At 37.5% G+C, this 13,588-nt stretch overlaps 1 protein-coding gene across 1 annotated transcript; it reads left to right on the forward strand.

Moving 5' to 3' along the window:
* The first annotated feature begins 2,021 nt into the window (after positions 1–2,021).
* On the forward strand, positions 2,022–12,932 carry htr3b (5-hydroxytryptamine (serotonin) receptor 3B). Its single transcript, XM_042431742.1, has 9 exons — positions 2,022–2,055; positions 2,873–3,036; positions 3,955–3,999; positions 4,865–4,974; positions 5,861–6,030; positions 6,342–6,499; positions 8,930–9,140; positions 9,831–10,040; positions 10,630–12,932. Exons 1-9 carry the CDS (start codon positions 2,022–2,024, stop codon positions 10,893–10,895), a joined length of 1,368 nt encoding a protein of 455 aa, XP_042287676.1. The 3' UTR covers positions 10,896–12,932.
* The last annotated feature ends 656 nt before the right edge of the window (positions 12,933–13,588 follow it).

A 13,588-nucleotide genomic window follows, 5' to 3' on the forward strand; every position in this document is an offset into this window, starting at 1 on the left:
TGGCATTAACGCGCGCGCTCTCGCGACGTGAGTGACTGAATATGACAGGTCTTATAGCAAAGCTTCCGGAGTCTGTGGCGGATTTAAACTGTCAAAGCCTTTCAGCATGTCTCTATAGGCTGTAGTGTGATTCTGCTACTGTTTTACTTATAATTACAATTTTCATCCGATGTATGTTTTATATAGTAGTTTACATTTCCGAAATCCTTAAAATGCCTCTTTAATTATAAGCAACTGGGCACCATTTTCCCAGAACATGTTTATGTGTAGTTTTGTGCTGCTTTGTTGTTGAGTTTTGTGTTTTGTGCTGTAATGTACGTATACCTATCGCTGAGTGCAGTTTCATATGTATTTTACTGTAAAGTTTTATGTATTTTAAAAGTCCATCTAGGGACGGGCATTGCAAAATAGTTTAGGCTATAAAAGCTGTGGCATACGTTCATATTTGTCCCTTTACAATAAACTTTATATAAATAAATAAATAAAAAAATAGGCCTCCCATATATCTTGGTAATTTTTGTAACAGCCAATTAGTTTGATTCCTTTTATGATGCAATATCGGCACACATTTGTTATTGATTTTTCAAAAAAATCCAATCATGAAAGTTCCTCCTTGTTGAAGATACTGCTGATAAAAAAATAAAAAAAAATTCTGATGAGTTTAGTCACTAAAAATTAGCCCCTAAAGTTATTTGATTTGTTTCTCAGTTTTATTATAAATAGCTAACCCCTGAATTAGCCTATATTTGGTATGTGTTTAAGAAGTTATCAGATGTTATTAGATTATAGATTTAAATTTAAAACCAATAGCATAAAAATAAGTGAACCATAATTTAGATTTAAATATAAGTTATGACTTCTGAGATTTATGAGATTTACTGTCTCACAAAATGCAAAGTACAGTACTGCTGAATTATAGGCTTCATTATATGATTGAGGTATATTTTCTTGTTTTGCTTTTTAAATAACTATATAAAGCAGTTTTTACAGTCTTCATGCCTCAAAAAACCTAGACTTTAAGTTTCTGAGTCTGGGCATAATACATTATAGCTGTGTAAATAAATAGTAATATCTGAAAAAAAACAACCTTTTTGTAACAGGTATCTTAAGGCTTAACGTTAGCACAAACCTGAGATTGTTTTTAGTTGTCAAAAAGTCAAAAAGTTTTTGTGTCAAGTCAAACTTTTCACTTTTTAGGCCAACCATATTTAAAGGTGACAGCCACTTGTCAGGTAGGAATGTGGGCACCTTAATAAAATTGCAACTTGAGGTCCATTAATCAGGTGTAAATTTCAATTGTGTTAATATTTATTTAATTTCCCCATTAATTTCTAAAAAAAGACCTCCCATATTTTTATTACAAGTGTCACACAGGAACAGTATATTCTGTATTTTATTGCTCCTTCATCTGAAAACTCTAAAATCTTTATTTCACTTTATGATACTGAGTGAAACTCATCCTGATCCTGATCATCCTGATATTTGGTGTCTGGTGTAAGTTTTGCTCTGGGCTACACAAATAAAACTGACTTGACTTGATCAGTCATAATGACCTCTATGTCTAATATTGATTCAACTTTTGCATGGGACAAAATAAAATGTCAAAACAAAATACTTATAGGTCTTAAAGAGAAGGAAGTAGCAGTTTATAAGATGTTCAGCAGGAGTTTTTTAACAACATGCTCTCTTTGGTGTTTTCAGCTGGGTTAAAAACACATTTTCAATAACCTGTGTCCATGATCCTCTATAATGAAGCAACGAACTGGCACTAAACAAACCTTCTGGGAGTTTCCTCTCTGGTGTGTTTCATTATTGTATGTATCACCTTACTCGGGCAGTGGAAAATCAATATCAGTGCAACCAAAATGTCGGCACAACCCTGCTCATTGCTCTTCTCCACACTCTGTACTGCCACTGTTCAACTTATTTAATGAAACTGTGGATATTTTTTTGAAAAGAAAAGACTTTTGGATCTGACACTTGTAATCTGGAAGGTTGGTTTCTTTTTTTTTTTTAGCTTGATGTCTCTCATTTGGCTGATGCTGTTGTTCTCAGGTAAGATGCTCCTTTTGGCTAAAAGAAAAGATCAGACACTTGCATTTTCTAAAAAAAAGTATTGATTATTTCTTTCATTTGTAAGCTAGAAACACCAGCAGTGTTTTGCTCCTAAGATTTCTGCTTTGTGAAATTTTCCAGGAAAATTAAATTACTGCAGACATTACTCAGTGCTTTTCTACTTATTTCACTTACATTAGGTCAATGTGTCACTCTCTTACAGATTTAATATTAATAGTTTGATGGTCTATTTTCAAACCGTAGTGTTTAATAATTAAAGCATTAGTAAAGAAAAAGTTATTGTGCCCTCTTGGCTCTTGGCTTTAATTACTATATGTGCATATTTTTGAATTTCATGTGAATAAGTGTCACTTGAATTTAACACTACAATTTGAAAATAGACCATCAAACTATTAATATTAAATCTGTAAGAGAGTGACACATTGACCTAATGTAAGTGAAATACGTTTTATATAAAACATAAATGTAATTTAATTTATGTTTGGAAGCCTAAAATATGCTCAACTCTATTCCAGCAAGGGTTAACAATAATCCCTGCATTTACTTTCAGTATGCACTGTATTTCAGAGAAAATGACAAATACTTTATACATCCCTTAACCTTTTGACAGGGGTGAATTAAGCCAGTAAGGCCCCCAAAAAATGAGAGGAAAGGCTCTACTGAACCCTGATCATTTCAGTTTGTATTGTACTTAAGTGTTCATACAATTAATCAGGATTACTGCAAACTAATTACCACACAGTGAACCTGAGTAGTTGCCTGCTTGTCTAGTTGGTAATCTTACTCTGTCTTTTAGCCCATCTGGCTGAATGTGTGCCAGCGAAGCCAAAGAGATCAGCTCTGAACCAGCTGACCAGAACCCTCCTGCGGAAATACGACTGTGGAGTTCGACCTGTTCACAACTGGACCAGTCCTACCACTATCTACGTAGACTTCATACTACAGTCTGTCCTCAATGTGGTATGTGAACTTTGAATGCTCTCTGCTATGATCATACTGCTGCCCCCCTGCCCCCCTTAAAGAGTGGTTAAAGAGATCTGATATCAATGAGAAGAGCAAAAACACGTTTTAGGCCTCATTGTGTATTTCCTCTACAGACATTTATCCAGAACAAGTAAAAAAAACTTTTCAACTTTAGGAACAGAGCCAAACAGAGCCATGTTAGTACTAACACCTGTGCTTTTCCCACTATAACAAGTCAAAATGTTTGTTGTGAGGTCTGCCCACAATGGACCTTACATGCAATTATACCACCTCTAAAATTTGCTTTACTCTGAACACACCTTTTTTGGGTTTTACCAGTAAAAGGACTGAAAAAATGTACATTTTCCATCTGTAGGGTTGCGCTGGAGCAACGATCATGGTGTCATTAAGATCAAAAGGGTTCATCCTCTAATGAGCATGAATGTCTCAGTAAATTTCATGGCAATGTACTGTTAGATTATGGCATGACTTGACCGCACCACAGACTGTTGAGCTAGATTAGATCATAGATTAGATCATGCACATTACTGCTAATATCAATGTGATTTAAAGGATTTTCTTTCTTCTGAAACACAACAAATCTGGGTTTTTTTTTAACTTAGCTCTTTATAATACTGCAGGCAAGAGGCTTATTCTACCCAACATATATATATTATATATTTCAATATGTTTATTTATATGATGGTTTTTATTAGTTTGCTGTGTTGAAAGTTGTCCTGTCTGTTCTGTTGCACTACGAGCAATGAGGCGAGTTCCTAACAACTTTGGTTTGGTTATAATGTCAACTCAATCTGCTCCACACAGTAGCCTTAATATAAATGTGTTATTATAAGTATAGATAGTATATTATTAGTGTTATTTAAAAGTATTATTACGACATTCTCCTTTTCCCAGGATGGAAAGACCCAGAGCATTACTACAAGTATTTGGTACAGACAGGTAGGTTGCTCCTCATTTCCCTCAGTGTTTGTTACTTGTTGTATAAGGACTAGAACATGTTTTCCTCTCTGTAAAATCAATACTGTATATTTGAAATAACACCAGTCATTTATTTCCCTCTACTGTGTTCTACTGAATGCTTCATTATCCCAAATATTTCCAACAATCTTCAAACCCAGAGAAATCTGTAATTTAATCAAAGTAACGGACCGTTTCATTTGGTCGCCTGTCAATGGCGTCATACCTCCTCTACCAAAGAGTAAACACACACAAGATGCATACGGCGGCGCTGTGTTTGTCCGCTACAATGGCGTCTACCAAAGAGTAACTTACACACATATAAGATAATACATCGGCGTTATGGTTGTTCCACAGAAACTGTTATGAATTGACTTTTATTCAGTTTTAAGCCACATTTTCATGATGAGTTTAGGCTGCTTTTAACTATATCTTTTAGCCGGAGGAAGGATTTTAGTCATTGGACGTCTGGATCTTAAGTCATCAGAGAAATAAACTGCAGCATCGTCTGAGAAATATTGATTTTTTTTAGGTGAAACAGCTTTAATTAATTAGTAGAGGAGGAGACCTCTGCGGATAATTCGGCTCCCGGTAAAAACATCCCGAATGATTAACACTGGAGTAATCCTATCCCGGTGAAGCTGGTTATTTAATAACGAAGACAACAACTCCCATGATTCCTTGCTACCTCACAAAGTCATCACACTCCGTCTTTTGTTATTGTTTTGATTGAGAGACCCCTAGCAGCTGAAATCACATATTGTGCGTTTAAATACATGATTTACATAATTTTACCACAAACTTCCTCTGCTGTTTTTTTTTTCTTTCTTTTTCTTTTTTCTTTTAGATCTGGACAGATGAGTTCCTGGTTTGGGATCCAGAGGAGTTTGATGGCATCAATGAGATCTCACTGTCATCTGATGCCATCTGGATACCTGATGTTATCATTAGTGAACTGTAAGAAATTACTGAAACGATAAGTGCTTAGTCTGTCATGTTTTCAGCAGTAACCAAGGTCTTAAACTGGCTGTAGACTCCATTAATTTCAGTAAACTCTGTAGAGAACCTGTCCCAGTGCTAATGTCTACCATGAGACTTACTGTATATGCACTGAACTATCACATTAAAGCGATCATGAGTAGATTTTGTAAATTTCTGACATTAGTCCAGTGAGAGTATCAAAGAAGACGACAGGCCTTTCTCAATAAAGAAGCTAAAGGTCAAACTTGCATTCTTGGGTGTTCAAATTTGGCAAGTTGAAAGGCAGGACACTGTGCTGTATGCTCAATTTGCAACTAGGACACTAGTTACTAACATCACCAACTTGGTAGGGCTCAGATGATAACACTTCAACACAACTGAACATCTATTTGGGGGACAAAATCCACAGCCATTAAAAGTTTATTAGAAGCTAATATGAGACTTCAGCTGCTCAAATTGTTCAAATCCGGTCAATATCTTTCAAATTTATTGTCTTTTTGATCCTTGCACTGCAACTTAACAGGAAAACGCTGTCCGAGGAGACGCAAAGAGGGAATTTGGTACTAAAAAGACAGTAACTTTGAAAGATGTTAACTTGATTTGACTCATTTGGATGGCCAAAGCCTCATCAAGTTGGATATCAAGTTTTATAACCCATCCTTTACAATGAAAATGCATTATGAAGGGATTTCTTAATGGTCAGTATGAATATAAAGAATGATTACAGTGAGCAAAACTCTGTCTATTAAAGTCTTAGTACATCTAATCAAAAGTACATTTAAATACCACTAAAGCATGATAAACGTGTGAGCACTTGGACCACCAAATGGTTGTTCATATCTCACCTTACCTCTCTTTTCAGTGTTGATGAGGGGAAGTCCGTTCCAATCCCCTATGTTTATGTCAACTCCTCCGGCTCGGTGAAGAACTACCGGCCCATGCAGGTGGTGCTGGCCTGCAGCCTGCAGATGTACGCCTTTCCATTTGACAAGCAGAACTGCAGCCTCACCTTCCGCAGCTGGCTTCACTCAGGTCTGTTGTTAATTTGTCTGTTTTATGTAAAATTGTTATTTTGTTTTGCAAGCTCACTAAATTCAGTTTTCATGCCTGCAGTGTTTATGAAATAAATACAGACACAAGCAGGAAGAGTGAAACAAGCAATTTACATTTTCACCTCACTTGCATCAGAGAAAAACCTCCATGTAAACCCACAAACTCCACTCTTACTGTGGGGCAAAAGTGATGACCATTAAACACAGAGAAAGCAGATATTTTACTGCCTTCCTAAATTGTTTTTACACTTTCCGCCTCTTTTTTATCCTTCATTATCTCTTCCTCTGCAGTGAAGGAAATTGACCTGGCTCTGTGGAGGAGTGCAGAGGCCATTGCTAATGATAAGAGGGAGTTCATGAATGACGGAGAATGGGAGCTACTGTCCATTCCTTCACACTACTGGCATATGCACCAAGACGACACCAACTACGCCCACATCCAGTTCAATGTATGTTACTTCATGTAGATTCATCACCATTATCACTGGAGGAAATTATCTAAATTATAAAGTAAAAAAGGTTTAATTGCAACATAAAGTCACACTGCAGGTTATTTTTATATAATCCGAACATTACAGAAATTATCCGGGGTGTATAGTTAAATAAAAACACAGTTTCAGGTGGTCTAACCTAGTTTGTTAGTTAGTGGATTATTCAAACTTTCAACCAAGTAGGATCCATTTGACAGATTTGGTAGTTAATAGCAATGCTAACCGTTTCATGTAAGTGAATGGAGGATGCTAAAACAATTAGCGTCATACTCTGGGAGGTATAATTAAATAAAAACACAGATTTGGCTGGTTTAACCTGTTTTGCTAGTTAGTTGATTAGTCAAGCTTTCTAATCAACTAGGGTCCATTTGATAGATTTTATTCCATATCAGCAAAACGTTTTAGTGAATGAATAAAAATAAAAGGGCACTTGAGCTGAAAGTCCTGAGAAATGGTTTGAGCAGCCAAATGAGCTGTTTTTGAGCTAAGTTTTCTAATAGTTATGAATGTTTATTTTCATTCAGATTTTTGTGGATGCTTAATGAGACACTCAACTTTGATATCATGCATACATTTTTTATGATTTCAAGCCACGTTTCCAGAGGCTTTAATATTGTATTACAGTGGAGGTGCAACCACTGTGTAACAAGCCATTCCTAGTGAGCAAGTAACTGCACTGTGATGGCTGTGATTGCTTATCGATGGTGAGCTTTAAACTGTGGCCCTCTGTGTGTTAGTACCCCTCCCGCAGCGCCCCCCCCCCCCTCCACTGTGCAGTAGAATTGTTAAGTGTAAAGCAATTGGCTGCGACCTTCATGGATCGGGCTAGTGAGCTAATGCCAAATGATGAGGCTGAGGCTGTTTCTGGCAAGTAAAGAGACAGATAGAGAGAGAGTCTGATAGACAGGGTGGGGTGAGCAACCATAATGAGACTGTCTCAGTGGCTGCCTGATCAATGGACTTCTTGTTAGTGGTGAGGAAAATGGCCCCACAGCCCATTGCAGGTGGAGATCAGGGAGGGCTGCTGCTATTTATTTAACTTAAAGAGCAAAGACTTTTTGGTAAAGGAGCATTTCATGGCTCACTGGGATATTATTACACTGTGACAGTTTTATCGCTAAAGGTAGATATTTCATCTGAGAGGTTTTCTGCTGGAAAATTATTTCCAGTTCTGAGAAAATGTTGGATGTTAATAAAACTGGAGATTGAGAAAGATGTGCATTAAGCAAAGGATATGAAACGACACAGATGTATTACACAGCTGAAAGAAACAATTTTATAGTTGAAGCACTTATGACCAAACAAATAAACACATCCACACACATATTTTATCTACATGATGCAATAAATACTGCAATAGCCTGCAAAGTGCAAATACTCTTCTAATGTTGTTGTTGCCTTAGTAGAGAGGTGAAGTGAAACTGGAACAACATTTGTAATAATGCAAATTCAAGCGTGGGGACATTTTGATCAAAAATATATTTTGGTATATTTCGTCATGAAATAAAGGGACAGGTTAACACATGCACTGTAGTGCACTGAAAAGCCCACTGAGATAGTCTGTGTGCATACTAACTTCCACACCAGGTGCTCAAGCTGTCCACGGGCAGTCCACGCCTTTACTTGAAGAGTTTACCAACTTTTATGTAAACAGTGTCACGGCTCTTGTCAATGAGATGTAATTGTCTTTTTTATAGACCAGACAATGTCATTATTAATATTTCTGCTTTAAGTGGCCTTTAACAAACATCATTTCCCACAAGCCAAGACTATCAGGGGTTAAATATCACCAGCTCCATAGACTGAGACCAGTCAAATGGGGATGTGTGGGAATAGCCAGCAAACAAAAAGTTGGAAAAATTACATTAGCAGAGAGCCTGGATGGATATCATGGATAAAGGGAAAAACCATTACGATGGCGTGTGATACTATGTGTGAATTGCAATGCTGGAAAAATTGAATTGGGAGCTGTAGCATCTTGAAAACTTACAAAAAAATTGTGTTTTTTCTATAGATAGCCGACGGTAGAGAAATTGCATTCTGATGCTATTAATAATGTTCTTAAATTATTTTGTGAGTATATTATGTGTGTTTTTGAAGTATACGCTGATATTAGTGAAATAATAAACAATGAGTGAATGCAAAGAAATAATCCCCATAAAATCTGTTGACAGTGTGTTGTGTGGATAATGCAGAGTAACAAGGACACACAGAAGAGATGGTGAAGTTATCAGCATGGCTAGATACTGCTAAAGAGAGGCTACACATATTTTAAATTACTGTAATTATTATATTTTGTAATTTGTGTCAAATTTCAGGACATGTGGTTGAATAAATCATATTAGTGTCTTATCAGAGCTCAGCTGTTTGTCTTCATGTTTCATTTAGGTGTTGATCCGCCGACGCCCCCTGCAGTACGTGGTTGGTCTCCTCATCCCCAGCATCTTCCTGATGTTGGTAGATGTGATCAGCTTCTACTTGCCCCTGAACAGCAGTACACGCATTGCTTTTAAGATCAGCATACTGCTGGGCTACACTTTATTCAGAGTCAACCTGACAGATGAACTGCCGGAAAATGCTGTCAGAACACCGCTCATAGGTAAGACTTTCTATGGTTTTTATTAGCTTTGTTTTGCACCCACATTTCCTCTTCTTCAACCTTGATTTTGTCTGTTGGTATACAGTACATGTGCAAAATTAAACTTGAAAATTTCACTAAATCTTAAAACTGAATTCCTGTATGAATTCACCAGTAAACACCAGTAAACCACAGTATACAGAGCATTTTCATGTCTACTTGCCTGACCTGGCCGGTGATGTTTAAAAAGTACCAAAGGGATGAAATAGAAAAAAGAACCAGGTTTACTGATTGCTCAGGATAACTTTTCTGAGAAAAATATGGACCTTTCCTTTTCAAATCTTTCCAGGTTTTATTTTAAAGTTGTCCAGATAACTCAATAAACCTGTAGTTTGGAATGGCCCTCCTGCTTGCTGCTGTCACCACTATCAGATAACCCCCATGTTAAAATGGCCACTGTTCAACATTCCCTGTTTGTAGAGAAGATTTCCCACCAGACTTAACACAATGATTTATTGGAGGAAACACAGAAGGTGAAATCACGGCCTCTCAACCTTATTTGTGTGTAAAAATATAGATTAAGGCAATGATGCAATTAAAGAACAGCATTATTGGTTGCCGGAGAGACCCATGTCCTCCGATAACTGGACATAATCTAACTATTGTGTGTGTATGGAAAAAAGTAACCAATGTTTTCTCTTCCCGCTCAAGGTGTGTTCTTTGTGGTGTGCATGGCCCTGCTGATGCTTAGCTTGATCAAGTCTATATTGGTGGTGAAGCTGCTCCACCACAGCGAGAAGGAGGTCAGGGAAATGTCAGTGTCTGCCTGTCTGCTGGACAAATACGGCTCAGCTGGTCACGGCTTCACAGAAAGCGCTTTAACCTCTATCAGAACCCTCGACCACATCAACCAGTCTGGAGGTAAGTTACAAACTCAAACATATCAGAGTGTGTTCTTGCTTAATGATTCTCCAAATCAAAGGTCTGTTTGCAAAAAAAAAACAAAACAGGTGCTTATTGGTGTCAAGAGTAGAAGAACACTTGGATGAAAGGGAGCCAACTATTATTATTTTTATTTATGATGTTTTTTAAATGTATTTTTATTTACTTCTTTATGTATTCTTTTATTTTATTATCTTCCTCATTTATCTACTGTCTTTGTCATATTTGCTCTTGCATTCACTGTAATCACATCTGTAACCACATTTTTATTCATTCAGTTAGTTACAGTATTGTTTGCAAAGACTTATGTTTGTTTAACCCTTTCATGCATGAATTATTAAATCACAGAGTATTTTTTTATTGTTTATTTTTGCTCTTAAACAATTGAAAAATCATGCCAATAACTTTTTTTTTTTGATATATTGTATTTTGACATGTGTCTTTATCACAATACTGGTATCAAGGATGGGGATATTAAAAAATATCCTAATCCTATTCTGATTTCACATTTATTAAACTACATGATTAAGCTGCATGGGTGAAACCAAATACCTTGATCTTCTCATAGATTATGAGCTTGAGCCCACCATGGAGGAAGATGCGCTTTCCCTGAATGAGATCCAGGAGGCTCCCTCCGGGCTGGATTGGCTGTTCCAAGAGCTGGTTTCCCTCCGTCTGGCCTTATCCCAGGAGGACAGTGAGTCTTCTGCTCAAGCTGATTGGCTGGCCCTCTGTTCTAAGCTCGACTGCTTCCTCTTCCGCCTTTACCTGTTGGTTCTGGGCTCGTACACCGGTACCCTGCTGCTGCTCTGGGCCAGCTGGAGCTTTGTTTAACCGCATGTTATATGCAGCACTTCAGTCTGTGTTTGCAAAGCCTTGTTCACAGATGCTTTTATAGGATTGCTCTGGTTTATAAAAACTTGGTTCTTATTTGTGTAGTTCTGGCATCATTTTAATCGGTCATGATGACATTGTACACATCAAGTTGCTGAGACCTGGAAACCTTGTGACATCACTACAACAAAGTCCAAAGGGCAAGAAATACAAAGAGTCAGACGACCATGCAGGTTGTTAACAACAGTTCATATCTAAATCACTTTATCTGGAGCTAAAACTGAAAGTGAGCACATTCGAAATGTTGGTGATAATCCCTCGTTACACTGAAAATGATAGTAATCGCAATGCTAGCGAGTGAGCAGGTCAACGATGAACTACAACAGATAGTTTGTGTAAAAAATGGCTGTTTGTCTTTGTTTTCTCTCCCATATAAGTTTGGCTAACCTGTTTGTTTACAACCTGTTTGATCGTCTTTTTAGCAGTGTTACCTTGTTCCCAGATCTTAGCTATTTATTAGCCTTAAACCTTCATCTTGCAAAAAAAGGGTCTGAGGACCAAAATGTTGTGTTATTAAAGTGATGGACAGCGTGTGGGATTCTTTAGTTTTCTTTTCAAGAGTTTTTGGTCCTACACACTTGTGACTAGGACATTATGGGGTGCAGGAAAATAAAAAATATAATCCAAGTTGTATAAAACCTCTACTATCCCTTAATATTCTGTTCCTATAACCTCCAGATATTGCTTTCCCACTTTATAGCAACATCATAGTTTGACAGAGACATTGGTGTAGCGAGTCTGTTATCATGTTTTCCAGAGAGATAGTGTAGAACGAGATGGCCCTCTGGAGAAAATCCCTAGTGCCCGTTTGATGTTATGATACTGTATTCATACTTTAATCTCCATCCCACTGCCATAAAATAGATCAATAAAACACATTCAGAGCTCAGCTGCTGTGTCTCTATTCCCTGCTAGTTTCCTAGTAGTCATGTTAAGAATATCAGAAGTGTGTTATAGAAAACTTGCCAGTGGAGGGATCTGTATTAATGCACTATCCAGTGGACCAAGTTACATGATGTTATGCAAGAGAGCTAAAAAATGTTGTTTACTTGTTGTTTGTTACCTGTTATTTTGAAATAAAAGCAAAGCCTTTACGCTGCATATGATTATTTTGTGAAGATAATACATGATATATACGTGAAAATAAAAGCCTCACAGAGTAAAACCAATCATGGACTTGTGTATTTTTATTTCTGAAGTACACTGACTCATGAGAAATCTGATCATTACCATAATAATAATAATAATAATACATTTTATTTATGGGTGCCTTTCAAAGCACTCAAGGACACCTTACAAAACACAGTTAAAACAAGCAGCAATGTATCAAGACATCATAAAATCAAACAAAGCTTTGATAAACAATAATAAGTTAATACAATAGATAGGTATAAAATCATCATCAGTGCAAAACCCAATGTGGGTGTAACCATTAGAGCCAGGATCAGACTGAATATGCCATTTTGAAAAAGTATGTACTGTCAATATTGTGAATATCTTGTGGGAGATAGTTCCAGAAGCGGGATCCAGGACAGCTGAAGGTTCTAGACCAATGATAGTCAACAGTGTGGCGGTACTGATCCTCCAGACCACAGCTGATCGGAAAGTAGCCTGAGAACCTGCTCCCAGCCACTTGTGAAACCACCTCACATGGTTCTGTATATAGGGAAACGTCCCCTTAATAAACAAATGCCTCTTCAACAATAATAATGAAAAAATGCCTCTTCAATATGTGTAATAAATAAACAAAATATAAAGCCTGCTGGTGTTAGGCTATTGTGAGGTAAGCACAACCACTTGCACAAATACCACTAAGATCAACCAAACGCAGGTCACTTGGTCGAAAGGTTTATGTTTTAGCATTCCCTCAAATCAGAAAGGCAAAAGACCAGAATGAAGACTCAAAAGGGCCTGAACAAATCAGAGTTTTTGTCTGACAAGCTCTACAAATGAGGTCTGCAAACAGTTGAGGAAAGAACAGAGTGACCAGGGTGTGCAGTTTCTCTCCTCTTTTAAACCCCAGAAAAAAGGTGTTACCACAGCCTGATTGGCCAAGAGGGAAATGAACTCGGCTGCCCTCAATTACTATGTGGGAGCCAGTCCCCACAACCCGCACAACAGGTGATCTGAATAACCCTCCAATCAACCCAGAGGGATTTCGACATGCAACTACACAAATTCGGAACATGGAGACAGGGAAATGACAGCAAGTCCCACGAATGGGTGACTGCTACAAGCAAACAGATGGCATAGTGAGCTGGATGGCAGAGGAGGATTTGAGAGTACAGGCGGGTGTGTTGATATGTAGGAGTTTGGAAAGATATGAAGGTGTTAGGTTATGAAGGGCCTTACAGGTGAGAAGCAGAATTTTGAAATTGTTAGGAAATTGAGTTCTGGTAATGATATAGGCAGCTGTATTCTGAACCAACTGAAGTTTTTGAAGACACTTGAGAGGAAGACCAAAGAGGATAGATTTGCATTAGTCAGTATGGGATGTAGTCAGGGTTGAATGAGAATGGCGGTGCTGTTAGGTGTAAGCGATGGGTGAAGACGATAAATATCGTGTAGAGGGAAGTATGCAGACCGAATAACATTGTTGATGCGTGCTTCAAAAGATAATGTGCTTTCAAAGA

This window comes from Thunnus maccoyii, chromosome 13 (genome assembly GCF_910596095.1).
Source record: "Thunnus maccoyii chromosome 13, fThuMac1.1, whole genome shotgun sequence".
Taxonomy (NCBI): domain Eukaryota; kingdom Metazoa; phylum Chordata; class Actinopteri; order Scombriformes; family Scombridae; genus Thunnus; species Thunnus maccoyii.